The following is a 27,801-nucleotide window of genomic DNA, read 5'->3' as shown; positions in this document are numbered from 1 at the left end:
CTGGCCCAAGGCATTAGAAAACATTGGCATTTGAGTTCACATTGAGACTCCGGTGTGTCCCCAGATAGGACTTATTTGAAGGTAACTTGTACTTCACTTGAAAGCACAAAATGTAAGGTATCTTTTGGTAAAGGGGCTATAGAAGCACATAGAACTGTTACAAGAATTTGCTCACTAATGCTGTTTTCCTAGGTGGATTGCTGGCCCAGTAGCTCTTACCTGGCCGTGAACACAGCTGGTTTAAAGCTAATGATTAAATAGCTATCTTGCCTGTGTGAAAATTTCACCTGTGCCAAGTATAAACGTTGTCAAACCTTCGGATGGTGAGTAGAATACAGCGTCTCTGCAGTGGTCTGAGCGCTTGGTTTCTTGTTCGGTTCGGACTGCTCCACAACCAGTCCTTGCACGGGGCAGGGTTATTTCAACAAAGGATGGGACCCCTGGTAGCAGACTTGGTCAGAATTGGGGATGGGGTGCAATGTATACTAGTAAAAGCTCAACCAAAATGACAAAGTACTCTCATACTTGGAATGCAAAATAATAATAGTCGCTGTGTGCATGAGTAGGGCAGGAGAAAGTAAAGCTCAACAAAACCTTGGCTGCTCTGGCCTATGCCAGGTACTAAGTAGGAACCCCATGAGACTTTGGAGAGGGAGTTGTATGTTCATCAGAAAAAGCTGTGGGTCAGAGCTGAAAGCATGCCTGCCCCTCACTTCGGCCACTCCCAAGCGACTTCTATGAAGAAACCTCTGCAGGGCAGAGAAAAATCAGTTTTGAGCTAAAATCTTCAAATCTCCGAATAGCCACTAATTCACCATCAAAATGCTGAAGGGGTCCAGTCTGGAAGGCTCAGTGGTTGAGCACTGACCCATGAACCAGGAGGTCACAGTTCGATTCCCGGTCAGGGCACATGCCTAGGTTGTGAACTTGATCCCCAGTCGGGGGCGTGCAGGAGGCAGCCGATCAATGATTCTCATCATTGATGTTTCTCTCTTTCTCTCTCCCTTCATCTCTCTTAAATAAAAATATATATTAAATTTAAAAAAGCTGAAAGGAATGTGTATATTGCTCAGGTGGTCAGAGAAACTGCTGCTTTTGTTGTTGTTTGTTTTTCATTTTTAAATGTATTTTTTATTGTTGATGGTTTTACAGATACCTTGTAAGTGAAAGGGGCTCTGAGATTCAACTCTAAGCTCTCTCTCCTTCGGGCACATGCTCACCTGGGCCCCTCCCAAAGCATCTTTTTCTTTTCTGAAGCTTCTGGAAGATGCCAGCTACGTTGGGAGTGTCTCAGGGCTGAGTGAGCCTCTTGGTGCCCCCTCTTCCCTGGCCTGACCTCTGGGAGGTGAGATGGAGGGCGCCTGGGAGGAGATGCCCGTTCCATCCTCTAGTCTAAGCACGGGCAGGGCCAGCCTCAGGTTTGGGCCTCGGGTTAGGAGGCAGAGAGCCGCCTGAGGCCCGAGGCCAATCAGGGTCCCATGCACTCGGGCCTTCCAGGCAGAGAGAAGCGCTGGGTTCCCCGGGGCCGCTCCTTCTCAATGACTCCAGAGAAGACCGGGCAGAGCAGTGGCTCTGACAGGAGGCTGCGACGCAGGTGGCAGCATGGGTCTCATTCCAAAGCATGCAAAGAACAAGCAGACTGTTCTAGAACATTCCTCAGCTCTGCCACAGCTGCACCAGTCCCAGAAAGGGGACTTTTATGCAAACACAAAACACAGGGTTGGAGCAGAGACCTGCAGCAGTAGCTGGTGTCTGCCCCTCAGGCTTTGAGAATTTCTTCCATCCCAGGACCATCCAAGTGATGGGCACCCTGTGCCAAGAGTCACGTAGGAAAAGCCAACGGAAATCAGGTGAAGAGGGAAAGAGAGACAATAATAACACAAATTGTACAACCAAGTCTTAGAAGGTGGGCCGAGGAGGGAGGGCTTTACCAGGTGTTGAGTGCTTTTTCCTGTATGATCTTGGAAAGGTGAAAACAAAACAAAACAAAACTGCACTTGGCAGTGGGGGTTGGGAGATCCAGTTTTTATTCCAGTAATTAAGCTCCTGATCAATAGCACACGGTATCATAAAATTCGCTTTTGAAAGCAGGTTTGAACTTTACACAGTCTGTTATAACACTGGCATGCACTCCTGTATACATGTACACTGATATGGTTCTAATTCTTAATTTAAAAAATTTGAGAAAACTGAAATGTGAAACGTACACTCTAATGAAGACACTGCTGTAACACCAACCAGATGGCTTCTATTCCTTGGAAAGATATTTAAAGCCTTTTGAAAGAGAGTGATAACTTCATTACTCAGAGAAATTCTTCTAACTGTTAAGAAGAGCAGCCTTTTGGCCCAGGGCAGCGTTTCCCGAGTTTGACTAATCGTCAGGATCCCCGAGGTGATTATTAAGCATATTAATCTCCAGGGTCCAAGCCAGTCCTCCGGGATCTTAATCGCTAGAGAAAACGTAAGCATCTGCACCCACCCAGGCAGTTCTTATGATCGAATTCCACTCTAGTAAAATGGAAGTTCATTTTTTAAAAAAATGTATGTGGGTAGAAGTGATTCATTTGACCAGTTTTAATTTTTAAAACCTTACATATAACATACTTTTCAAATCACATAGTCAATAAAAATAAAAAGATGTACCATGTATGACAACCCAATGTAAGGATTGATCTGGTTTTGCCTAATTTGAAAGTGAAAGTGCCAACTGATGTTCCTGTCTGTCATCAGGGGTAATTTTAAAAATACTTTATTAAAACAGTATATATTTAGAAAGAGTCAAATCCTCTATTGACCCAAATATCAAAGTAGTCGTTGAGAAATCTCTGTACCTTAGAAATACTATAAGAACGTACTCAAGATTTTCATGACGTCTTCATTTGCCAAAACCTACCTGGCTTTTCTCTCTGGAGAAAAGTCGGATTAAAAATAAATAAAGAGATGGATTTATAAAACAATGGGTAGAACAAGAGTGGCCTGGTGGCCCCAAGATTGTCCAGGGCAGCTGCACTGCATCGCTGTGGGAGCTTTGTGTCTACTTTCTCCCAGGCTCATCCCTCCCTTCACTGGTGAAGAGTCTCACTCATCTAGGGGAAATGATGAACAACAGAGACTGATGAACAAGAACAGACCCAGAGATAAGGAAGCATAGATCAGACTGTCGAACCTCAGAGGGAAGGTAGGGGAGGGTGGGGATAAGGGGGAGAGATCAACCAAAGGACTTGTGTGCATGCCTATGAGCCTAACCAGTGGTCATGGACAACAGGGGGGTGGGGGCATGTGTGGGGAGGGGTTTGGGATGGGAATGGGGCGGATGAGGACAAATATGTGATACCTTAATCAATAAAGAAATTAAAAAAAAAAGAGTCTGACGCTTCAAAGGGTAAACCTTGCCCAGCACCACCCAGCTCAAAGCGGGTCCAACATCCGTTCCCAGGCCCATCCCCCAGCCTGCACTCTAAGTGACCTGCAGTGACAACAGCCATAGTCACAGTCTTACTGGAACCAAAGAAAATGCGATGTTGGGGAGTACAGTAAGTATCGATTACTCATCGGAATACATCCTGTTTCAAGTTTTCCTAGTGAACATGGTACAATAGTATATGGCATACATTTTCCTTCTATGTGTATCCCTAGAATAAATTTTAATTTATAAGCAATTACAAAAATCCCAATCCTCTTAATATGTATTCAATCAATCTGCAAACATGTGCGATCTTTCAATAAGAATTCTCTATTATGTCCAAATAGTGTCTCCTGGTTAATTTTTAAAACTCCATTACCCTTAATCCAAGATTTTCATTCCCGGAAGAGCAATACATCCTAAAATCTAAAGGTTTTTTTCAAAGTCATTCTAAATGGATATATACAGAATTCCTTTAAAATACATTTTTAAGAGAACCAGTCCTTTACTTGCTAACTTCTTGACGTTTCTGCATACTTGTGGTTTGCTTAAAAATAAAAAAGGCAGCATACAAAAGTATAATTGTTGCAATGTGGGGGGGAAGAGGGGGAAAATAAAAGTACACATTCACAGTGATTATCCCTAAGGTGTTTTCAATCCACGGCACCTGAGGGTGAAGCATTTTATTGTCAGTAAAAAGCTTTGATAAGTTGAGAAGATATTGCATAATTAGTCAGGAAGTTAGCAATATTTGGCCCAGAAAGGTATAGTATAACTTTAACATTGCATTGTGTCCCATAATTCTCTAAAGTTCATATTTCCATATTTTAGGAACCTGCTGGGATTCGAGCTGAATGAAGCTTGACAATTCTTTCACAGTAACACTATTTGCTTAGGCTCTCAAAAGATATAGCTGATAGAGATTTCGCATACAACTGTTTTTGTTACATAAGCTTTCTCTCATGACAACTGTTAGAAAATTACACAAATTGGGCAATCATTTTATTTCTAAATGATTTATATTTTTGTAATCAGCAGTTTTGTCAATTTATTTTTCCAGGAGAAAAAATGAATACTTAAAGGGTCCAAAAAGAAGCTAATAAAAGTGTTTGATTGTTTTTAAGAGACATTTACAAACTTTGCTCACTTTTTTTGAGAGAGAAAATATCCCAGGGAGATAAAAACCAGCTCCACTCCCTCCCCTCAAAAGAAAAACCCCACAGGGCATAGATAAAATTTCTCTAAGAATCAGTCTTATTCTTAACTCATGGAAAACAGCAAAATATCATGCCAACGTAAGGAATATATACCATAACTCAGAAATGCCTAATTATTAAAACAATGACATAGTCATGGTTAGATGTAACCTAGCAATCTTATATACGATGCAACTACATAGTGTATGATCATTCCTGATATATATTACATTCGATCCTCACCAAATTAAGCTGACTATGTATAAATGGCATTATGAAATCAACATTTTCTATCACACTAGTGTCCTGTTCCGCTACTGCACAACCATAGCATGCAAGCAACTAGGCATGAGCTGTAAACAGTGAAGTATCATTACCTTCCAGAAACCCAAAGAATATGGAAAGTACATATGTGGTTCTAAACATCAGTGATATTTAAATGACTTTCAGATTGAACAAAACCATAGCATATAAAGCAGTTTTGGATATCTCTCAGTGTTCTCTACAAATACGTTGTAGTCACCCTGACGTTAGGAACTACAATTCCCAACAAGATCTGTAATGCCACTGACCCCTTGTGAACTGTGGTCAAAGCTGGGTCACACAGGAGCCTACGTTCCAATGTGAAAGCTGTTTTACATTATCTTTCCTTTCTGCCATAATTCAGGGGTTTGGGCCACTAAGAAGAGGCTGAATGGGGGCAATACTGAACTTCCTTATCACACGGGAGACTTTCGCTCAGGACACCAATGTGTCCGTGTTGGAAATGAGAAATCTGTAGATGCGCGCCAGCTAAATGCTTGTCCCGGCTTGTGTTCTCGGTGAGATGGTTGGCAGGAAGGAACCTGGGTCAGATTATAACCTGGGAGGTGTCGCTCTAAAATGCTTTCCATCACATTTGGAAGGGTAGATAAAATCTAGCAGCTAGCAGACGAAGGTCAAAGGAAGATGATCTATTCTTTTAAAAATGCAGATGGATCATGTGGGTTTGATCCCATGGTGCCCGGGCTATTAAGAAGTTACCATGTGAGGGCAGAAGCTGGCACACTGCAAAATCACGATTTCAGCTCTCTTCGGGTTCGTGGTGTTGGAGGCTGTGCTGGGAGGGAGGGGAAAACTGATTGCTGGCCAGGCTTCTCCATGCTCTATCGGTTCTCATAATGAGTTAGGCAGTTGGCATGGACCACAGGAAGGTCCTCTTCGCTCAGAATCCTAATAAACCTCCTGTGAAGTTGCACCTACCATCCATCCAAATGGACTCATTTGAGTCTGCATTTCAGTTAGGTGGGAAATAGTCACATTCTCAATCTGACTTTGGGCATGAAACCATTGTGTGAAATATTTAAATGCATTGCCTACATCCTACTAAATCAAAATCTCGCATTTACATGTACAGTGAGATAAAAACAGCATTTAAAGCTGTTGCAATTTGTTCATTTCCCGTTCATATACAAGCGATTTAAGTTTGCTTATGAGGCAAAAACTGTACAATTCTCATCATTCAGGCATTATAAAATGTCTTTCTTTAATGTCTTGGGATATAAACAGTTTGGTTTATACGAATTACATATTTTTCATCTGCATTAAGAAACAATATACATAGTTTTTTTTCCAGAGAAATTTAAAGTTATCTAGGATAAGCCTAAGAGAGTCATAAAAAATGACTTTTTCATCCATGACCTTCAATACTGTTACTTCTAGAAAACTCGTGAACATTCTTTGGCCACTTGGGTCATTGCCCACTTGGAGGGAACTGTACTTGGGTCCTGGGACCATGAAGAGTTTTGTCTCCAGACAACTTGAGGCCATAGGGGAGCCATTTACAAGGTGAAACAGCACAGCGGATCCGGGAGGACTCCCCGTTTCTCAGACGCAAGTTCCTTGGCGCGTTGAGAGGTGGTGTTTCCGATTCCGCACGCCCGACGTCTTGTCTTTACTCTCCGAAGGCTTCTGTTGTGAAATATCTACTAGAGCACTGGCGATTGCGAGGCCTGGAAGACAAGGAAAAGGCCTTTAAATGTTTGCTTAGATCTTTCTAGAAAGGCGACAGTGGTGGCGTAGCACGTTATTTTTATTGTTTTACATTCAGGCATTGGAAGTTATCAAGCAGTTTACCCTCTATTTACAAAGTTCCTTCACTTGGTCAAGGAACTTAAACACATGGAGAAGGACAAGGATTAACACCGAGATAACTGGCTCTGACGTCAGACCATCAAATTCAGTACGTGACACGATACCACAGTGAGTAGTGGGTGAGACCCACAACTTAGTTTCTACGCCTGCACACAGGTCTGCTTTGGATGTACAAGGAATTTCCAGTGTTACTAGGGTTTCTTTTGTGTGTGGAACAGAGGTCATTGCCTTACAAATTCTTTTTAAAATTTTAGAGCAGTTGTAGGTTTACATAAAAATTGAACCAATATTGATACAGGATTGTTATCTAAAGTCCATAGTTTGTTTACTTAAGGGTCCATGCTTTGCGTTGAACAGCTCTATGGGTTTTGACAAATGCATAATATCATGTGCTCACCACTATAGTATCAGAGGGAAGAGTTTCCCTGCCCTGATAATCCCCTATACTTTACTAATACATTCCTCCCCTTGTCCTATGCCTATGTCTCTACAGTTTTGCCTTTTCTAGAATGTCATGTAATTGAAACAGTAAAATATAAGCCTTTACAGATTGCCTTATTCCACTTAGAAATATGCCTTTAAGTTCCATCATATCTTTTTTTGGCTCAATGGCTCATTTCTTTTTATCCCTGAGTAACATTCCATTGTATAGATGGACCACGGTTTGTTTATCCATTGAAGGGCATGATGGCTGCTTCCAATTTTGGGCAATTATGAATAAAGCTACCATAAACATCCACATGCAAGTTTTTGTGTGAAACAAAGTTTTCAATTCACAAATCCCTAGGCGCGAGATCCTCAAGGCACATGGTCAGCCTATGTTTCAGTTTTAAGAGAAACTGCCAAACTGTCTTTCAAAGTGGCTGTGCCATTTTGCATTCCTACCAGCAATGAATGTTGCTCCACATCTCTGTCAGCATTTGCTGTTGTCAGTGTTTTGGACTTTAGCCATCCTAACAGGTATGTAGCTGTAGTTCATGGCTGTTTTAGTCTGTAATTCCCCAGTAACATTATGTTGCAAACTTTTCATATGCTTTTTTGTTATAAATATGTATCTCTTCTTTGGTGAGGTATCAGATTTTTTGCCCATTTTTAATGAGGCCGTTTGCTTTCTTATTGTTGTTTTAAGAGATTTCTTTTATATTTTGGGTATCAGTCCTTTACCAGATATGTGTTTTGTGGCTTATTTTTCATTATTTAAAACTGGTTTTAAGAAGAAGAAAGAAAGCCAAAGATGTGTTATGCACAGGTGGATATGGAAGAAAGATGACCCATAGAAATTTAGCTGATAAATATTTTAAATATAAGAAAAGGACCTTGAGTATTATCAGCAGAATTTCAGCACCAAAGTGATCTCTAGCTCTCATGGGCAATAAAACAATAATGTTGAGTTAAACTGTGTTGTCCATTGATTGACAGGAATGTTTGGTAAGATGTTCAAGGACAGGAAAGAATTTCCTAAATTTGTAAAAGCAATGGCTCAAACAGATAGCCTGGTTTATCATGGGGCTCCCTCTAATTCTTGAGTAAAGCATAATGTACCAAATCACCATACTAAACCAAGAGACAAGACTGCCTTCTGCAAGGTCTTGGAGACTTGATTCTGGATCGAGCTGAACCAATCCCTGATCCCTCACAGACATATTTTCAATGCGCTGCTATTAGAAGGCTTCGCTTTTGGATCTTAGCCTATGTAACGTGTCATTAAACCATTTTATTCCTCTGGGGCAATGTATTCTAAGCTGGTTTATAGGGGAACCAGCAAGGTCAGGTGAAATATATGTGGATTTATATGATTACCCAAGTACATGTATTTTTTTTTTTTTAAGGAAAAAGGAGCCTCAAGTGCGTTTGAAAACAGAAGAGAAGGTATTTATGGAGAAGGAGAAATTGATGGTGTTAGATGGAAGGGGTCAAAAAATTACAGCTATCCCAGCTAAGCTAATAATCTCACATATTTACCTCTAAGAGATGCTGTTAAATAACATACTCTTTCAGGATAGTAAATATTTCTTCGAAATTATTTAGAGATAATACAAGATCAGAGTCAAATTTTAAATAAAAAATCTCTTGTTTGACCTTTGGAAAGCACATATGAACTTCTTGAATGTCCCCCACAGATGTTTTAACCCCTTACTCAGCAACAGGAAATACTGATTTTGTTATTTCTTTAAGGGAGGGAGCCGAGCTGAAGCACATTATTGAAGGGAAAGCCACAGACGATGGCTGTGCTAACCCAAAGTTCAGTTCAGGCAGACCTCCAGTTCCCTCAGATCTCCCATCATAGTTCTGTCATAATTTACAACCTCCTATCATTCCACTCCTGGCACCATCTTATCCAGAGACAGCCAAATATGACAAATAATATGGATATATCTCCTTTAATGTGGACAGAGACCACTTACACTAATTTCAATGATCACAGCATCCAAATATGAGATCATGTTGTTCATTAAACTATCGCATGACCTAGTCCGAAGGAGCTCTGAAAACAAATACTTTCCCATTTCCATGTGGCTGCTGAGGCCGTCCCCCTTACGGGAGGTACAGTGCCAACTGAGAAGTAAACAGCTGGAGGTGCCAAAACAGGAGATTTTATACTAATCTGAAACTGTCACTGTATCTTTGTATTATGGAGTATATGAAGTCGAAAGCCTAATTAAAGCAGCGTCTCTCACACCATATCCTGGGTTTACTAATGATTCGTAAGCTTGGAAACATATTCGGTTGAAAATAAATCATTTCAGTTCTTAATTTACAAATAAAATTGCAAATCGTGCTTACTTTTAATTTGACAGCTTTTTGTCCTTTCCTCTGAAAATGGAAAATCAACTGCATTTTTAGATCCTGTGTGAATGGCCATAGGAATGTAGGAAGCCTCGCATTCCTCCCCAGTGATACTCGAGTGTCTACCAACCGACTCACAGAGGATACTCAGAGGGCTACCTGCCCAGGTCTAATCTTCTTGATGGGCCGAGTGAGGTTTTCATTCAGATTTGAGCTTGTGCCCGTCACTGCCCCACACAGCTTGTGGCACACCGTGAGTGATTCTGCTTTATAAATCCCGGGAGATTATTCATAAGTAACACAATAATCACAATAAGCTGTGTGTGGGTGCGCCTAAGTGTCAAACTGTTGGGTGCAAGATTTGTATTACTATGCTTGCATTTCTTCATATTTTAGTACTTGGGGAACTTTAAACAACCACCACCACCACCCACAAATTGCTAGGTCCTCTTCCTCCTACGAGAGGGCCTAGACACAAGAGTAAACAAGAGAGATAAGGCCCCTGGACACCTAATGATCTAGGGTGTGGAAGACTCTTCAAAAAAGAAAGAAAAATTAAAGCAATTTCTACCCTTTCCTTTCCCTTCAGCATACTTTATTGTAGGGCATCTGAGTTTCTTAATTGTTAAAAAGAAAAACCAAGTCAGTGGCTCTTTCAAAACGATAATAATACCTGGCATTCCCCCAATGTGATATTTATATGATGGTGAGAGGCTGAATAGACACACAGGTGATGAGGTGATGGCCAGAACCCTGGTCCAAGCTGCAGCAACCCGCCTTGGAAACCAACCCCCTATCTACAAACCTGCCACGGAAGACTTGTAGCAAGTCAGTCTGCTATCTTACCTAATAATAGACAAACATGTAAACTGACCGTACCTCTGCTATGCCCACAGCCAATCAGAGTGAGTATGCAAATTAGAAGGCCAAAGATGGTAGCTGCCCAGCTGCTCAAGGCGCGGAGTGGCCAGGTGGGGCAGGACGCCTGCTATGAGAGGGAGGACGGAGGCGAAGGGATCTACAGGAGCGGAGTGCCACAGCAAAGACAAGATTGCAGACTCTGGAGTCTGCAGTGAAGACGAAGACGACAGACTCTGGCCGGAGTGAAGGCCTGGGTCCTGGGTGCCGGAGGAAAACCGGTGCTGGAAGCCAAGGGAAGGAAGGCCTATTGCACGAATCTCTTCGTGCAACGGGTCTCTAGTCTCCAATAATTGCGAAGTCAAATGATTAGCCCTGTAGCCATGGGCCCCAAATACCCGGGACTTGATTAATAACTGACAGCTTTGTGAGTTTTGTCCCTGCTTCTACCTTAGGACCAATCAGAGAAGAGAAAATATGCTCCCCTAACAACCACACAGGATGCCCTGCTTCTCATTAGCCTGCCTCCTGCTTCCCCAGGCCAGCAGCCTGGGCACACTTGGGCCTTACCCTTCTCCCCTTCTCAAGAGTTCCCACACACTCGCCTCTCTTTAAGTCTCTGCCAAAACACAAGCAAGCCATGGCTGACTCCCTGGTTATACATAGCAAGTTCGGAATAGCCAGCCTTTGCTAGTTATTTGGTTTGCTTTCACACTGATGATGAAGAGATAAACATAGCTTGAGATTAAAAAAAATATGCGTCCATAAAATAAAAGCAACTTAATAATAAGTTCTCTGTACTGCTGTCCGAGGCAAAAGCTTTCTCTTGGTTTACATTTCCGGTGAGCAGTTATCTGGTGATGACCCCACAGTCCCCACACCATAGGAGGAAGTCCCTCCTCCCCCCTGGAAGGATGCTGCATGCCTAGTGGCTCATGCTGGCGCCGTTAGAGTCCCATTAAAACCAGGCCACTCCAGAGGATCCTTTTTTCAAAACGTCACACAAATCATCTGGTGAAATCCACTTATTGTGTTCTCTAGGCCTAGCACAGTTCCTTGTTATCGAAGCAATACAATTAAGTGGGGGAACAATTCATTATTTCAGACTGGTGGGCTAAAGGAATTTCATTTACCATGTCAAGATGATGCACAGAAGCTGCGGGCTAGCAGAATCTATATCAAAATATCCCCGCAGACGCAATAAAAATGTTGGGGGGTTAAATATGTATTGTAAGTTTTACCTTTTTGCACCTGTCGTTCTTGAACATCAGACACTACGGCATTTAGGTTATTTAAATCTGAATTATAAACCTCATAAGGAAGCAAGTACCCTCTTCTGTGTCCTGTTCCTTTTCCCATGGCCCCCTGGCCACTGGCACTTGCTCATGTGGAACCCCACGGTGGGCTGCTCGGGGTTACCCAGGGCAGGGCCGCTGGGAAGGAGGAGGGCTCCTCCGGGGACATGTGGGTTTCCTTTGGACCGTGGGCACAATTTAGTCATCACTGGTTTGGATGCTAAGAGCTACCATAGATAATTTTGTAAATAAGTAGAAGTTGCACCCAAATCAGGTTTTTACCCAGAACCTTAGAAAAAAGAACAACACACCACAATATTTTTTCCTAAAATTTCAGAACTTTGTTTCTCAATAACCACGTGTAGACATGCCCAAAAGAAAATGCAATGAAAATGTCTAACAGCTAAATATTTGGATGGCAAATATACATTTTTAAACCACTAAATTTGCAATGAAAATTTAGAAAAACTCTAGTTTTTTCCTAATGGAAGTAGAATGATCTTAGTAGACTCTGGCAGTAACAATCTAATCATAAAATTACCGATGTGTGTGTTTTCTTACAATTATACAGAACAATTAATAAGCACAGCCATAAAACACGGCACATCCAATGAAACTGCCTGAAAGAACACTATCACTGTATATACAAACACAGCGCTTCCATTTTACATTTGCACGAAGCCTCAGAAAAGTCATTCATTTTGGCATGCTCTCCCCCCGCCCCTCTGTCTGTGGAAGAGCAGGCACCACTATATATTTTAATTTTCCAGGAAAACAGCTTCATTAGGCGTGAAAGGTTAATTGCAGGTTTAAGTGGAGCTCAGGGAACGGTGCGGGGTGTGCGGTGAATTGCACAGTCTGCTTCAGGAAGACTTGAATGAGTGTTGTAGGCGGTTTCCCCCACTGAAATGCTTTACGACCTCATTTACTATCTGTCTTCTTTTACGGCTTGTATTTGTAGTTCTTCTAAACCTTTAATGGCTACAGTTTTATTTCACTGTAATCAGATTTAAATGGAAATCCCATGCTGAGACGTTTAAATGTTTTCCCTCTGATTGTATACAGCTACATACTAGTACTACCAATCAGGGTCTCGGCGATCCTTCCCCGGATGAAGAAAGTGACTTTGGGAAACTTTGATGTTCCACAGACTCTATCTATTGTGCTGACTTAATTGAACATTCAGTGTGGCCACCCTTGCCAATATGCAACTGGGGCCGGATGCATAATTAGAAAATATGCATTTCCATTTTAATTTATCTGCTGGAAGGCCAGCACAACTGAAGTCATTATTAGGCAAAACTCCAAAGGTTACATTGTTGAACAAAAATTGAAATACTTTAAGTGCTGAAGACACAGGAATGACAAATGGACTAGTCACATTTGTCTGAGACTAAAGAAATATTTCTCTTCACCTACTAAAAACCAATGACAACTACACATGCCGATGTTTAAATACAAATGATAATTGTATTCTGGTTATAAATTTGTGTTTGGCCTTTAACACATATTATTTTAAAATTTCACTTAAAGACACACTGTACCTGTACTCGAAAATGTAGTCCTACTCCAGCAGCACAGATGCCACTTTCTATAACACTGCCAAGTCCTCCCTAAATTTCACATGAACTGTTTCCTCATTGGTTAGAATGTGCTGAAGAAATAAGGACCACTACTGTCTCAAGTCATTGTTTAATGCAAATCTTCATGGCTTTCAACAGGTAAAGCTTCTTTTAGATCTTATCAATTCTACTGTTAATCAAGTACTAGGAAGTTTTATTTTGAAAAATTTGTGATTTTTTTTTGGAGCCACAAACATTACAGGAATCAACATTGTAGCTACCTTTCATAATTGTTAAATAAATTTCCGAATTATATTTCCTTTTTCTAAGCCAACTGGGAATATATTTTCTAGTATTTTCTTTCTTTAATTAAAAAATCTGATATATGATAATCCCTTAATTTATGCCTTAATAATCCTTAATTTAACTGAAGCACTTACTGCTCATTGAAGACAATGAACTATAGCAATTTTGCAATAAAAGGAATGATTTATTTTTATTACTTAGGGACATTGTACTTTAGCATTTCTAGTAGTAAAATGTCATTGGTTGCTTTAAATTAGATGAGATTATATGTGAAAGTATTTTGTAAAATGTATTTATAATATATTATACAAGGTTAATCATTCTATTATAAAACAATCAGTTACTACTACTAATAATATGAAATCACAATAAAATCACAAATGTCCAGAAAACTCCAAAGTCCTAAGGATAAAAATTTTTTTGTGGAGCAAATCACTTCATTCAACTATTATTTCTCAAGTGCTTATTATATACATGCTGGGCACTGCTCTGATCCTTCAGGATTTAGCAGTGAGTAAGACAGAGAAGACATAAAAGATTCTGCTCTTCATGGAGCTTATGTTAGAGTGGATCAAGCTCATGTTCCTTTGACAAAGTTATTGTGATGATTAAATGGAAAGGGCTTAGAAATGTGCCTCCACATAAGAGCTCAAAAATGTCCATCATCTGACACAAAACTATATAGAGAGCACCTTGAAGATGCCACTAAAAAAACTACTAGAACTTATAAATGAAACAATAGAGTAGCAGGATACAAAATTAACATTCAGAAATTGGTTGCATTTTTATGTACCAATGATGAACTATCAGAAAGAGAAATTAAGAAAACAATCCCATTTATAATTGTGTCAAAAAATACCTTCTTACACAATGTAAAAGAATAAACTCAAAATGGATTAAAGACTTAAATGGAAGACTCAAAACTCAAAGACTTAAATGGAAAACTCAAAAATTCTAGAAAAATTTATAGGCATTAAACTCTCTGGCATTTCTTTAGTAATATTTTTGTCTAATATATCTCCTTGGGCAAGAGAAACAAACAAAAAAAATAAGCAAATTTATTCAATATCCTTTAGTAGCATTCATTCAGTCAGTCATTCATTCAAAACTTAGTATGACTACTAATTGTGTGAAATGCCAAATAAAGGACAAAATTTGACAGAAACATGGAGTCACTGACAGCATCAATTTAGACCAACATTGTCAGTGAGGTGTTACGTCCTCAATCCAGAATTATTTTAATGCCTTGGGTAATAAAATTGAGAACTTGCTCCTGAAGATATAAATGACTTGTGAGTGTTGCCTATTCATTAAAAAAATCTGAAAATACTTGGAATTGATTATGGAGAAATAGAAGAATGACAACATTAAACAAAGCATTGTTTATATTGGTATTGCTTGTGTTATTGGTAATACTACTACTAATAAACTTGTACACATTTTTAGAGTTAAAAATGCTTTCACATTCATATCTAGGTTGTTCCTTAAGACTGTTCTGTTGGAAGTGGGTCAGAAAGTTATTTTTATACCTGCTTTGCAGATGGCCTAAAGGAGGCACCGAGTGATTAAATGACTAGTTCAGTCTCACAGACCTGGCGGTAGTGGTAGGATCCGAACTTAGGACTCCAGATCCCTTGACTTGCACTCTATTCACTTTAGAGCCATTAGAAGGAAACTGCTGCTTTAGTACAAATGCCTAGCACATGATTTTGAGTCAAAGAAAAAGAAAAACAAAAACTGGCAGGGGTGTGAAATCAGTTATGGTCAAAGCTATTAATTAATGCTGACGGTAATCCTATCTAATAAAAGAGTAATATGCAAATTAACCACCACTCCACTACACCCACAAACCACACCCACCAGCCAATCAGGAGCGATTATGCAAATTAACCCAACCAAGATGGCTGCAGCCACTGAGCGAGCAGGAGGGAGGCTTGGGTTTCCCAGGCAATGGAGGAAGCCAAGCTTTCCGCCTGCCCTTGCTGGCCTAGGCCTCCACTCAAGGCTACAAAGTTTCAATTACAGAAGATAAATAAATTCCAACAGAAATGGCGGCAGCCACGGAGCTGGAAAGAGTGGGAGGCTAGGGTTTCCCAGGCAACGGAGGAAGCCAAGCTTTCCACCTGCCCTTGCCGGCCTAGGCCTCCACTCAAGGCTACAAAGTTTCAATTATAGAAGATAAATAAATTACAACAGAAATGGTGGCAGCCACAGAGCTGGAAAGAGCAAGAGGCTAGGGTTGCCCCCAGCAATGGAGGAAGCCAAGCTTTCCACACACCCAGGCCTCCACTCAAGGCTACAAAGTTTCAATTATAGAAGATACATAAACACCAACAGAAATGGCTGCTGCCATGGAGCAATCAGAAGGCTACAAAGTTTCAATTGTAGAAGATAAATAAACCCCAGATACCAGGGCATCCGCTTGGGTCGCCAGGGGGCATGGCCAGCCTGCAAACCACCACAGGCCCCTCGCCCAGGTCGCTCCACGCCCCAAGGGAACCCCCACCCTGATCCGGGACATCCTTCAGGTCAAACCAGCCGGCCCCCACCCGTGCACCAGGCCTCTATCCTATCTAATAAAAGAGTAATATGCAGATTGACCATCACTCCAACACACAAGATTGCTGCCGTCATGTGGTCAAAGATCCTGCCCTCATGTGGATACAAGATGGCCACCACAAGATGGCCAGGAGGGGAGGGAAGGGCAGTTTGGGGGGACCCAGGCCTGCAGTGGAGAGCAGTTGGGGGGGAACCAGGCTTGCAGGGGAGGGCAGTTAGGGGTGACCAGGCCTGCAGGGGAGGGCAGTTATGGGAAAACAGGCTGGCAGGGGAGCAGTTAGGCATCAATCAGGCTGGCAGGGGAGTGGTTAGGGGGTGATCAGGCTGGCAGGCAGAAGCGGTTAGGGGCAATCAGGAAGGCAGGCAGGCAAGCAGTTGGGAGCCAGCAGTCCTGGATTATGGGATTGGGCCTAAACGGGCAGTCGGACATCCCTCGAGGGGTCCCAGATTGGAGAGGGTGCAGGCTGGGCTGAGGGTCACCTCCCCCCACCCCCTGCATGAATTTCGTGCACCGGGCCTCTAGTAAAGTTATAATTCTATAAAAAACAACTATTGTGTTAACATTCAGTGAATGCTTTCTGAATGCCAGGCACTGCCCTAAGTACTCTGATGCATGTTTTATCCATGTATGCCATAGAAGGAAGTGGGTGACAACACAGGTTATATCCATAAACATGTATAGAGGGCACACTGCAGGCTGAGTGGTTAACATTGGTTGCTCTCAGAGAGTCATTACTAAATAGCATTACACCAGGGCAAGAAGGCAAGAGCTCCTAGGTTTGCTAACATTAGCACAGAGACAAAGTCTATGAAGTAGGCACAAGGCATGAAAGAAAGACAGTCTGGCTGGTGTGGCTCAGTGGTTGAGCGTCGACCTATGAACCAGGAGGTCATGGTTTGATTCCTGGTCAGGGCACATGCCTAGGTTGTGGGCTTGATCCTCAGTGCGGGGGCGTGAAAGAAGCAGCCAATCAATGATATTCTCTCTCATCATTGATGTTTCTCTCTCTCTCTCTCTCTCTCGCTCTCCCTCTCTGAAACCAATAAAAAAATACATACACAGAGATCTCAGAGGTGAGATCTCTGAGATGGGTGTGCAGGTCAAAACTTCCTGATGGAGATGATCTCTGAGCTGATGCTGAAAGATGAGAATAAACTCGTCAGATGAAGAACTCTGGCATGAGGGATGTGGTGTCATGAGGGGAGGGGTCAAATCCTGGGCGGAGATCCAGCAGTATCTGCCACTGGAGTGGACCAGGCCACCCTGGTAGAAAGAATAGAGTAAGAAGGAGAGAAGATCAAGGAGAGGACTGATAATGGAGGAGGGGAGCCCGTGAGGAGACATGAACATCCAGAGATGTATGAGAAAGCCAGGACGGGGATTCTCCACAGACTTTATAAGAAGACCAGTCAGTGGCTACTTACAACCCGTGCATCCTATTTTTGTTTGCAACAAATAGTCCCCAAATTCCATGACAACTGTAAGCCAGTCAAGTGTGTGGTTTCCAAGCTTTTCTTGATCTGAAATCCAGAACATCCCTTGAGAGAATTCTCTTGGAAGGAAGTAGGAGTAGGTGGCTGCTAAGTTCACTTCTGGCTACAAAGGTATGACTTCAGCAAGGTGGCAGCGAGGACCACACTGAATGTTAGAAGACAAGCTATCAACTAACAAAATGAATTTTAGTATTGTCCAAGGTGTTGTTTCTGCTCCCCTACGTTCATAGCCACTCAATATTTTAAATAATTTTAACATTAAAGAATTTGAAAATACACAGCTTATCTCTGCAAAGTCAAATTATTACTTTTACAAACTCCAATAGCAATATAAATTTATGCCTTTTATATAAAAGTCTCAGATCACAGGAAAAGTTAGATAAAATTATGCAAATCCTCACTTGTAGCCATTTAGAGAAAATGGAAGACAAAAATGCTACCCAGAATCATGACTTTTCCATTAATGTTATTATAAATTGCTTAGACCTTCCCAAAAGTTATTACAGATAACTTAATGGCCAAAGGCATTTTAACAAAAGCAGATGTGTCTGCAGCCAAACTGATCCCTGATAAATTTCCTTTGCTGAAGGTAAAGGCTGTATATTTGGACAGTGTATTTCTCAGAACAGACTTCAAACCATTCCTCTGACGTTTGCTAAGTGATCCCGGGCTCCAGATAGTACACATTCTCCCCAGTAATTCATAACGGGGACTTTCAAGAAGGATTGTGTTTAAATGACCTCCTTTAATCTAACAGGATAGTACAAAAGCAGCTTTCATTCTCTGAAGCAATTTTGAGAATCTGACTGAGCATGTCCCATAAATGCTAACCTTTCTGAGTGCAAAAAGTATCATTTTACCCCACTTTGCCTTTGGGAACAATCACATGGCCTCTGAGCTACTGTAAATTGAGAAGTGTCACAGAGTCAGCACTAGAAGGAACCTTTACACTCTGCGGGCGGGTGAACCATGGAGGGAGCTGACTTGAGAGATCTGGAACTTTCTGATGTTACACCCAGCGGGATAAACACGGCCCTGAATTCACTCCACATTGTCTCCAGTCACAGAGAGAATTCTCACAGGTTGGTTCCACACCCCCTGACTACAGTTCCTAAGTGATGTGCCCAGTGTGCTTTTACAGGAACAGGTTCCTCATCGGGTGGCAATGAAGAGGGTTAAGAGATGGATGGAAGGAGATGGAAATTCCTATTAGCACGTGTCATTACAGAAGGCCTACCAGAGAGAATCAGAATGTCATTTGGGGGAGAGGGACGACTTTGCCCACTTTATTAGGCATACTCACTTTGGATGTTATCTACCTACTTTCAGTAAGTGCCTTAGCTGGCAGAAAGATGAAAAAAACTTGCTTTCAGGTCAATAAAGGAAATCTCTTCTGATCAATGGTAGATTAGAGCAGGATCTTCTGAACCATGTGGACTCAGCTGCATTCTCTAAAGGGTTTTCAAATTAGTCTACTCTGAGGTCTGGGCAAGGGGCCAGCTCACCACCCAGATGCCGCAGACTTTCAGCCCAATGGTCAATGAGTTCCCATAACTAGAGAATTTATTTATTTAGAAAATAAACGACATTTTAGAGGCATTATATTGAACAAAGTAGAGAAGTATATATAGCAGGAGTATGGTATTGTCAAGGTTTTTAAAAAGTATATATATTTCATCAAATTTGGTTTCATATCCTTCTACTTCAAATCCTTAATTATTAAAGTTGGAGAAATGAAGATTATAATTTTTATTTGCAAAGGTATTTGGGACTTTCCCTAAACAATGTCAAAGAGGATCTTGAAAGGCAAATTGATAAATGGCTGATTTATCATGGACAAGGTATGTTGAGTCTCCCCTCCTTTTTTTGGCAAAAGAATACCTTTTTACAAGTGTTTTTGACAAATTGGGATCATGATAATCAGAACAAAAGCAAATTCTCTATGAATAATTGCAGATTTTAAGTAATTATATTGCATCCCATTTCATTTTCTGGAGTTGCAAACAGCCAACCAGTTGTTTTATTTCTTTGGTCAAGTATGAATTAAGCGAAGAGAATGGACAAGTAAGTAAAAACACTGATCTGCAGCTAATGAGCCACAAGGCCAAAGGACTACCCACTTTTTGCTAAAGAACTAGAATAATTGCAATAATGGAAGGTCAGCGTACAAAGAAACAGATCCTAACACTCATGACTAGCTAGCTCCTGTCTAGTAGCAATCACTCTTTGTTGCACAGTCCCAGCACCCTTTGCAGATTACAAACCATGTTCTCTAAAATACATTGCATGAGCTGCCTGCGATATATGGCTGTCTTGGTCCAGAACAACTTGCATGGCCTGAACTGGCCCAGGTGAAGCAAGAGCTAAGCCACTTAGATATAAGATTGAATTTTACTTCAAATAAAACCATCAATGAAATTGTAGCTTGCTGACTTGCTTGAACTGTGCAGATCAGCCTCCAGTTACGGTGCCTTCATGGTGTGACTAGATCGTGTCCTGTAGTTTATGGTCCAACATAAGAGGTGTCATACTCAGACTCTATTCAGATGTGTAATCAAACATGGCAGAAGCAACTTAGGGGCAAACCTCTAATAAATCTCTAGAATTACTGTGGGGTGAAATAAAATGTTTAGTAATTTTAACAAATCTGGGGAAAGGCCAATTTCGAAGAGGAAAACAAGGCATCTGATGCCACATGAAGATAATTTTAAAACATGAAGAATGGCATTAAAGCCTGAATTGGACATAGCTACTCAACCACAGTCACATCCCCTGAGTCCAAGTACAGGAGGAAATATTTCCTAAACTCCCCCAAATGGCCAATATTATAACATGTAAGAATCTATACCATATTCTAGGAAAGGATTTCAGTGGCCCCCAAACTTCAAAAGGTGCTTCCTTCACAGGTTAATATTTAAGCTTTCTCAAACATCTATGTTGGTTTGATATTTGAAAAGAAAGGTGAACTGAAGAGAGAAAATATGTATTTTTTTATACACAAAAGCAATCTGTTCAACTTTCCGTCTTTAACATCTTGACATGTGTTTTGTTCTCCTATTTCTCAAAATTAGCTTTACTATAAAAGTTCATATTAATTATCCCATAATGTAGGCTAATCACTGCTGACATTTTGAAAGAAGACATTAAGGAAGCCAAGATAAAAACGAAAATGTGGGTGAAAAATGTTACATATGTTCCTCATTACAGCCTGCAGTGCTTGCTTCTCCGTGAGCTCATTTTCTCTTAAAGCAAAACCCAACAGTGTTGGCTATTGGAGGCAAGACCAACTATCTGGCCCTCTGACTTACTCAAGCACGGATCCTTCAACTTGGCACTTCTCTAGTTCTTAGATGGTGAGCCAACACGATGTTGGATGTATTTCAGTTTTAATTTCATTGTTTTATTAATTCTTATGACTTTCAGTATGACATCAAAAAGATGGAATTAGTATAAAAGATTTACACGTTAGCTTTCTCGTTCTCAATTTAAATGATTAGTCTTAGAATTAAGTGAGCAGTAAATCTAATCTGGCACCACCTTTTACGTTTCATGAACAATGCAAGCATTAATATTAAAAAATCACGTATTTTAATTGTACAAAAATTCCTAAAACCCAGTATGAAATACATGTAGTCAAATTTAGCTTCTATAAATGTTTTCCTTTTAAAAATATGAGCAAAATTAGCCCCTATAGTTTGTTTCTTTAGTCAATATAAAAAGTCAATAAATTCAATAAAAAAATAAAGTTTACCACATAAAAAGTCAAACTTTCTCCTTGATGAACTGAGTGAAAAACCAAACAGAGCCCTGGCTGGTTTTCTCCGTGGTTAGAGCATCGGCCTGCAGACTGAAGGGCCATGGGTTCGATTCCTGTCCAAGGACAGGTAGCTTGGTTGCAGGCTCAATCCCCTGCCCTGCTCCCGCTGTCTCTCCCTCTCCCTTCTACTCTGTCTAAAAATCAATAGAAAAAAATATCCTTGGGTGAGGACTAACAACAACAACAAAAAAAGAAAACCAAGCAGAAATGCAATTAAAATGCAAAAAGCAAGAGAAAATACTGATTTTGATTCTCTCATGTTCTCCAGGATAAGTATTCTATAAAATGGGGCTTACAGACAGTTATGGCAAAGAACACGATTCAGTGAGTTTGCCAAGCCTTTGTTTCTTACAATCCCATTGAAGTGAACTGAGGTCATCTTAAAAATATAAGAGAATCAAGCTCCTTGGACACATTTCTAATATCTTATTAATAAAAGATACTTTCCACACACATAAATATGTACCTATATTCATGGGGTAGTAGACTAAGTCCTAAGGACCAATAAGCTGTATAATATTCTATTGAATTTATACTGGTGCTCTTTGTATAATCAGTATGAACATGAGCAAAATACTTCCTTATTTAAATAAAAACTGTTTTACTTCCAGTTGCAATGAAAATATTCAAACAAAGCAAGAGACAGTGATTATCAAAACCTAAACCTGGGGCCCATGGTTTGAGATCATTATAATCAATAGACAATTTTCTTCTCAGGGATACAGAGGACCAGATACTTATGGAGGAACTTTTCCTAGTTTCACACAAGGCAATTAATACAGGCTTCACTCTAGAACATTACATTTTAATGACTTTCTCTGTTCAAGTTACATGAATTTTATGTAAGGCAAAGCTTCTGAAGTCTGGGGTTTTCTTTCTGCCCGTGTTATTAACATTTGTATTTGAATATAGTTCCTTTCATTAACATTAAATCAGTTAGCTCTCATTTATAAAAAAGGACTGCGAAGTTTTACCACAATAGTTTGCAAAGCTTTAATTGGCATTCATGAAAAAAAAACCACAATAAATTAATTTGCTACTTGGAAAGAATTTGACAAATGCATTAATCATGAAGAAACTACATTCAGTTTCCTTTACCCGTCCTCACAAAGCTAGATGTAAGATAAGAGACTGTGTTAACATTCTGGAAGCAGAATGAGATGTGATGATAATAATGGGGATATTCTTAGAACCCGAGAATTTGAGCTGCAAGGAATCTCAGAAAGTCCCTGGTTTAACAAATGGGGACAGAGCCATTCCCCCTCCCAAACTGTCCGCGGAGCAGGGCAGTGAGGAGGGATTTAATTTTTCATTTTCTCCTTTCGAAACCACCGCAAAAGTTAGAATTAATCCAGGATTGACTAATTGGCATTTAAATGACTTCGGTTCCTCCCAAACCAAGCCACCTCTCATCCCTGAGGTCTTGAGAGTACAGTTTGAGCCCAGAGATGCTGCTGAATTATAACATGAAACATTTATTGCAGAATTTTGATGTTTTAAAAGAAAATGGCATGAACACAGCACTAAAACTGTTCCCAACACCTACACTGTGCACTGATTCTTCTGACAAGTCAATGAAATACTGTCAGATACATTTACAGGCTGGGATCACTGTGAAAAGGTTTGGATGGAAGAACATTCAACAGCAAGGCACTGTATTGTAAATATTTCTCCAATTTGGCTATTTGTCTTTTTACTTTGTTTTGTTTTTTTTCTCAGCATTTTTTCTTTTAGAGGCAGTTCAAGTCACAGATCAGCTGTATGATTCCTATGCCACATGACTTTGTTGCTTCCTTTTTATGTAAATGTTGGTATTACTAAGAAAATACATTAGCAATTACCAAAAGCAATAGTAATCACAGTATTCTCTGCAAATGGTCACACTTTAGTAGTCACTTTTGAGTGAAATGTTATTCTAATTTTTGACCCACTACGTACATATTACAGTATATACACATTCCTGTGTATGTAGCATATGTCATATGTATGTAGTGAATATGATACACATATGTTCATTACTGGGTTACATAAAGGTGTTGAAATAATAATATAAATCATGGGGCCACTTCATTAGAGCCATGTCAGCATTATTTGAAACATTTCAATCCTTAACTAAAGGCTTTGACAAGAAAACACTGTGAGAGCATACAGAACGATCTTAACAAAAAATCCAAGAGCTTTTCGTGATTCACACCTGCTGAATCACAAAAATAATCCGTACCCCGCCTTTACTGCAGGGTAAAGAAGTGCTCATATCTTAACGTGAAGACAATAACCCATGTGCCCACTTACTACACATGGATTGTATTTTCCTTGTGCTGAAATTCTAAATTATTTTTAATACACTTGACCTTTGTTTCTGTAGAAATGAACTTAACTTCTTCTCTTAACCCCTGACTCTTTTCTCTCTGTTATTCTTTATGTGAAAGGTTGCCTTATTTCTTATTTACTTATTAAATTTTTAAAAATCTGCTCTTATAGTACCACATATGCTAGCATGAAAAAGGGAAATTTTTACTAGCGATAATCTTTACTGACTATTGAGAAAGAATGTTATGCTGGATATATATATATTGCATTATCTATATATATGGGCTATTTATTTTATTTAAGTATACATAATTTTTATGGTTTATTTATCTTCAGGAAATTTTACAAAAATTGTATTTTCACTAAGTGATCAGAGACAACTCTTCATTGTGTGGTTTTTAAAATTAAAACATACAAATCCTAGTTGACAAATTGTAGTGTCCCTCTAAAAGATAAGGCATAAAATAAAAATAATTTCTCCAGCTCCGGCAATGCCAAATGGCCTTTGAATAGCCACAGGACTTTTTCACTTCAAGTAAATTAGAGCTGACATATGTGGTGAGCAGGCGGGGCTGGGCAATGAGGCCGGCGGCAGCCTCCATCAGCTGAGCAGAGCCTTGGACCTGCTACTGCAGGTGAGTCAAAACCAGTGAGTGCTAAAGAAGCATTTTCACCCATAGGTTTGAAACGTAGGCATTTTTGGTTAACCCTGAATGATCCACAATATTAATTTAATCTTTTTATTTGACAATATCTGAAAATGTAGAGTTATAAAAATGTTATTATATGTACAATCATTCCATTTCAAAATGATGGGACTCACCGGTATTTCACACTGACAAGGCACTCTAGAAAGCCAGCTACTGTATGAAGGGATGGTGAGCCCCGTTATGTTTCCCCGGGTACTGATAAGAGGTCTGGGTACATGGCACCACCTGAGCTATCCCCTTGAGTCAAACCTGAGACAGCTACAGTTGGAAGGTCAATGATGGATGTCATCATCAAACTGCAATCCAGTAAAAATCTGGAGACGCAGAGGTCGGAAGTATAGGAGAATGTAAGAACCATAATATCAAAAGATGTTGTAACGCTAACCTCCTTTTTAAAAGTTGACATATACAATATCCTTTTTATATTTTAATACATATTAGGTCATATATGAACTTTTGAGACAAAAATTACAGCAATCTACACCCACTCCTTTTAGACTACATGTAATTACGTTTTATCTTCTTTTTGTCATTCATTCTTCCTCTGCCTCTTTTTAAACCACCCCTCTAGTTCCTGGCTTCCTCCACTTCAAGAAGCAGGCTGCATGATGGCTGGTATCTGACGTTCTTGATGAAATAATTGCATTATCTAACCGATCTTCCAGTCTTCAGGGATGTCTTTTGTGAAACCAAAAAAAAATGTCTACTGAAATTTGCCTAATGCTATCTTATTCTCTGAGCAACTTTGACGGTCATATCATTATTGAGGCAATCTCACATGGTTTCAATAGCCACTGCTATCACTGTGCTATTCTTCACCTCAATTTGGTTCATAGATCATTTATATTTAAATATCTCCTATATATACACCAGTTGTAGAAAGAAGTACTGATATTTTGATCATTCTTAACACCTTCATTTTTTTCTCGTAAAATGTTTCTTTTTGTCATTTTAGTGCCAATATCTATAAAACATTGGATTTGTATGACTTCATTTGATGTATACGGACTAGAAAAGCTCCCTGTTTTATTAATGTTCCCATCTCGGGTCATGAAGGTGTTTCTGCTTTAAAAGCACAATGGCAATAAATCCAGATGTTGGTGAAACAATGCAAGGTCACTTTAAGGGATGGCTTAAATCCATTTCATGGACTTCGGGGCAGCTCTGCCCCTCCAAAGAGTTCTCCTTGGGGGTTCCTACCAAATGAGTCTCATGCCAGATGAAGCGGGCTGAGATCTTGTGCCCCTCTTCCACTGCGGGCCTCTGTAATGCAGGGAAACAATCAGGGTACACCCCGCAGGTCATGGTCGGGTGTCTCAGAATTATAGTCTCAATATTACTCTCGCCCATGATCCAGCTTTCGCCCTTTCTTTGGAGGTGCGGTGATAACTTTGGCTTTGGCTGGCCCGAGTGCCATGATGGCTGAGGAGAGGTCAGAGCACAGCTCCGCCCGCGTGCTAGAGTCAGCAGGAGCTTCCGTCCACTTGTGAGCACAGAAGACAGCGTGCACCAGAACACACCAACCCTCACCACGTACAGCCACGCCCCTGTGTTCTCGTGGAGAGGAGGGAGCGAGGGTGGCGCCTAGGAGACTGTGGGAGAAGTGTAGATCCCACATTCATCGCTTTACTGTAGCTCTGGTCTAACCTTTTGGAGAGCAGGGGTGAGAGTACACTCTGCATCAGAAATGTAACTGAAAATGTTATTTCCCATTGGATAGACTGGAGGTCCCTCAGCTTGCCGCAATGTGCTCCTTTCCAGCTCATCACAGACGGAAGCTACGTCTCTTTACTGTTATGCTAAGTGATACCTTATTTATCACTGGGTTTCCTCTTGTTATTTTTAAGCATGACTGTTGTTAGGTTTCAGAATCAAACTGGCTTCCTACCTAGCACACCTGGGAAGAATAACTACGCACTGCTCATTACTGGATGCATCAAAATTTGCCCTACTACTTCCTACTACTTACCGTAACGTGTGTCATTATCACACACCCACAGTGGGCAGGCACTATGCGGGACGCTTCAATATATTAGCTCTAACCCTTCCAAAAACCTGCAAGGTGTTTGTTATTAGCTTATCTTCCAGATGACAACATGTAATCCTAAAAGAGGTAATAAGATACGAACTGACAGTAATTATGGTAGAAGCAGGATTTGAATCCAGCTCTGTCTGTCACTCCACTCGACCACACTGCCTCTCAACACACATGCGATGACCAATCGAGAGTAAAGGTTTTCAACTCTACAAGACTTACTGCGCCCCTCTGAAATATTTTGTTGTGTTGCTTATTAACTGAAAAAAATTCACAAAACATAGAAAATACACAAATAATTTTCACTAGAGCAATATGGCGTTCTAACTGTAAAATGCAGGATACAGAAAGGGGAAGTAACTTTAACCTAATGTGTATTTCAATACGTAATGCTCGCATATGGCTGTATCACAAGGAGTCAGGCACTTTCACCTACTTGTACAATCACCAAGCATCAAGGATCCCTGTGTCCTGCCTAGTGACTGCCTTTCTGATGGCCCCAATCGTCACGCAAACCCAGAACGTCCTGCAAATTTATGAAAAATCTTAGGGGGAAGTGTTGGCCCCACTGAGAACCACTGTTGTAAAGTGCTCTCTTGGCTAAGATGTGAAGAATTGCAAAGGTGAAGCAAAGCTTAGTGTGCCTTTTCAAAGCCTATCCAAAAGTGAGGAATTCTCACCGAATTCTTTGTGTGGCTTTTTTACTTCAGCACGGCACCATACTCGGGTAGGTCACTGTATTAGGTATCCATACTATGACAAATTATACCCAATCTCAGATGCCAACAATAAAAAATAACAAGCATTTTTAGTCTCACAGTTTCTTTAAGTCAAAACTTGGAAGCCACTTAGCTGAGCGGTTCTGGCTCGGGGTCTTTCATGAGATGGCAACTAAGATGCTGGCCATGGCGACAGTCACCTGCTGGCCTGACCAGGCCTGAGGATCCGCATTGGAGCTCATTCAGTGGCTATTGGCAAGAGGGCTCCGTTCCTCACCACGTGGGCCTCTCCGGAGCGAGTGTCCTCGTCCCGGCATCTGGCTTTGCTCGGATCAGAGCAAGTGATCGGAGGGGGAGCGTGAGAAGCTGAAGTCTTTGGTAACCTGGCATCGACAGGCGCACACGGAGGCTCCTGCCTTATTCTCTTTATTAGAAGCGAGCCAGAGTCCAGCCCACTTTGACTGGGAGGAGAATTAGGCCCCACTTTTGGAGGGAGGAGTATCGGAGAACTTGTGGACATTTTAAAACGACCACAGTCATCAAAGTCGGGAACAAGCTCTCCCTATGTGGAACATGAAAGAGGTAGAGAATGCATAGGGTTCCTAGGAATCTAATAT

General features: G+C 40.7%; 1 protein-coding gene across 1 annotated transcript in view; it reads right to left on the bottom strand.

Moving 5' to 3' along the window:
• Window positions 1–6,099: 6,099 nt before the first annotated feature.
• The window catches only part of ATRNL1 (attractin like 1), a 449,173-nt gene continuing 427,471 nt past the window's right edge, over window positions 6,100–27,801 (bottom strand). Inside the window, exon 29 of the mRNA XM_054728743.1 lies at window positions 6,100–6,590. Coding sequence (XP_054584718.1) covers window positions 6,466–6,590 — 125 coding nt within the window. The 3' untranslated portion in view covers window positions 6,100–6,465. The remainder of the gene's footprint in view (window positions 6,591–27,801) is intronic.

The sequence above is a fragment of the Eptesicus fuscus genome, chromosome 17, assembly GCF_027574615.1.
Source record: "Eptesicus fuscus isolate TK198812 chromosome 17, DD_ASM_mEF_20220401, whole genome shotgun sequence".
In the NCBI taxonomy this organism is placed as follows: Eukaryota; Metazoa; Chordata; class Mammalia; order Chiroptera; family Vespertilionidae; genus Eptesicus; species Eptesicus fuscus.
This window is presented reverse-complemented; position numbering and strand designations above follow the sequence as displayed.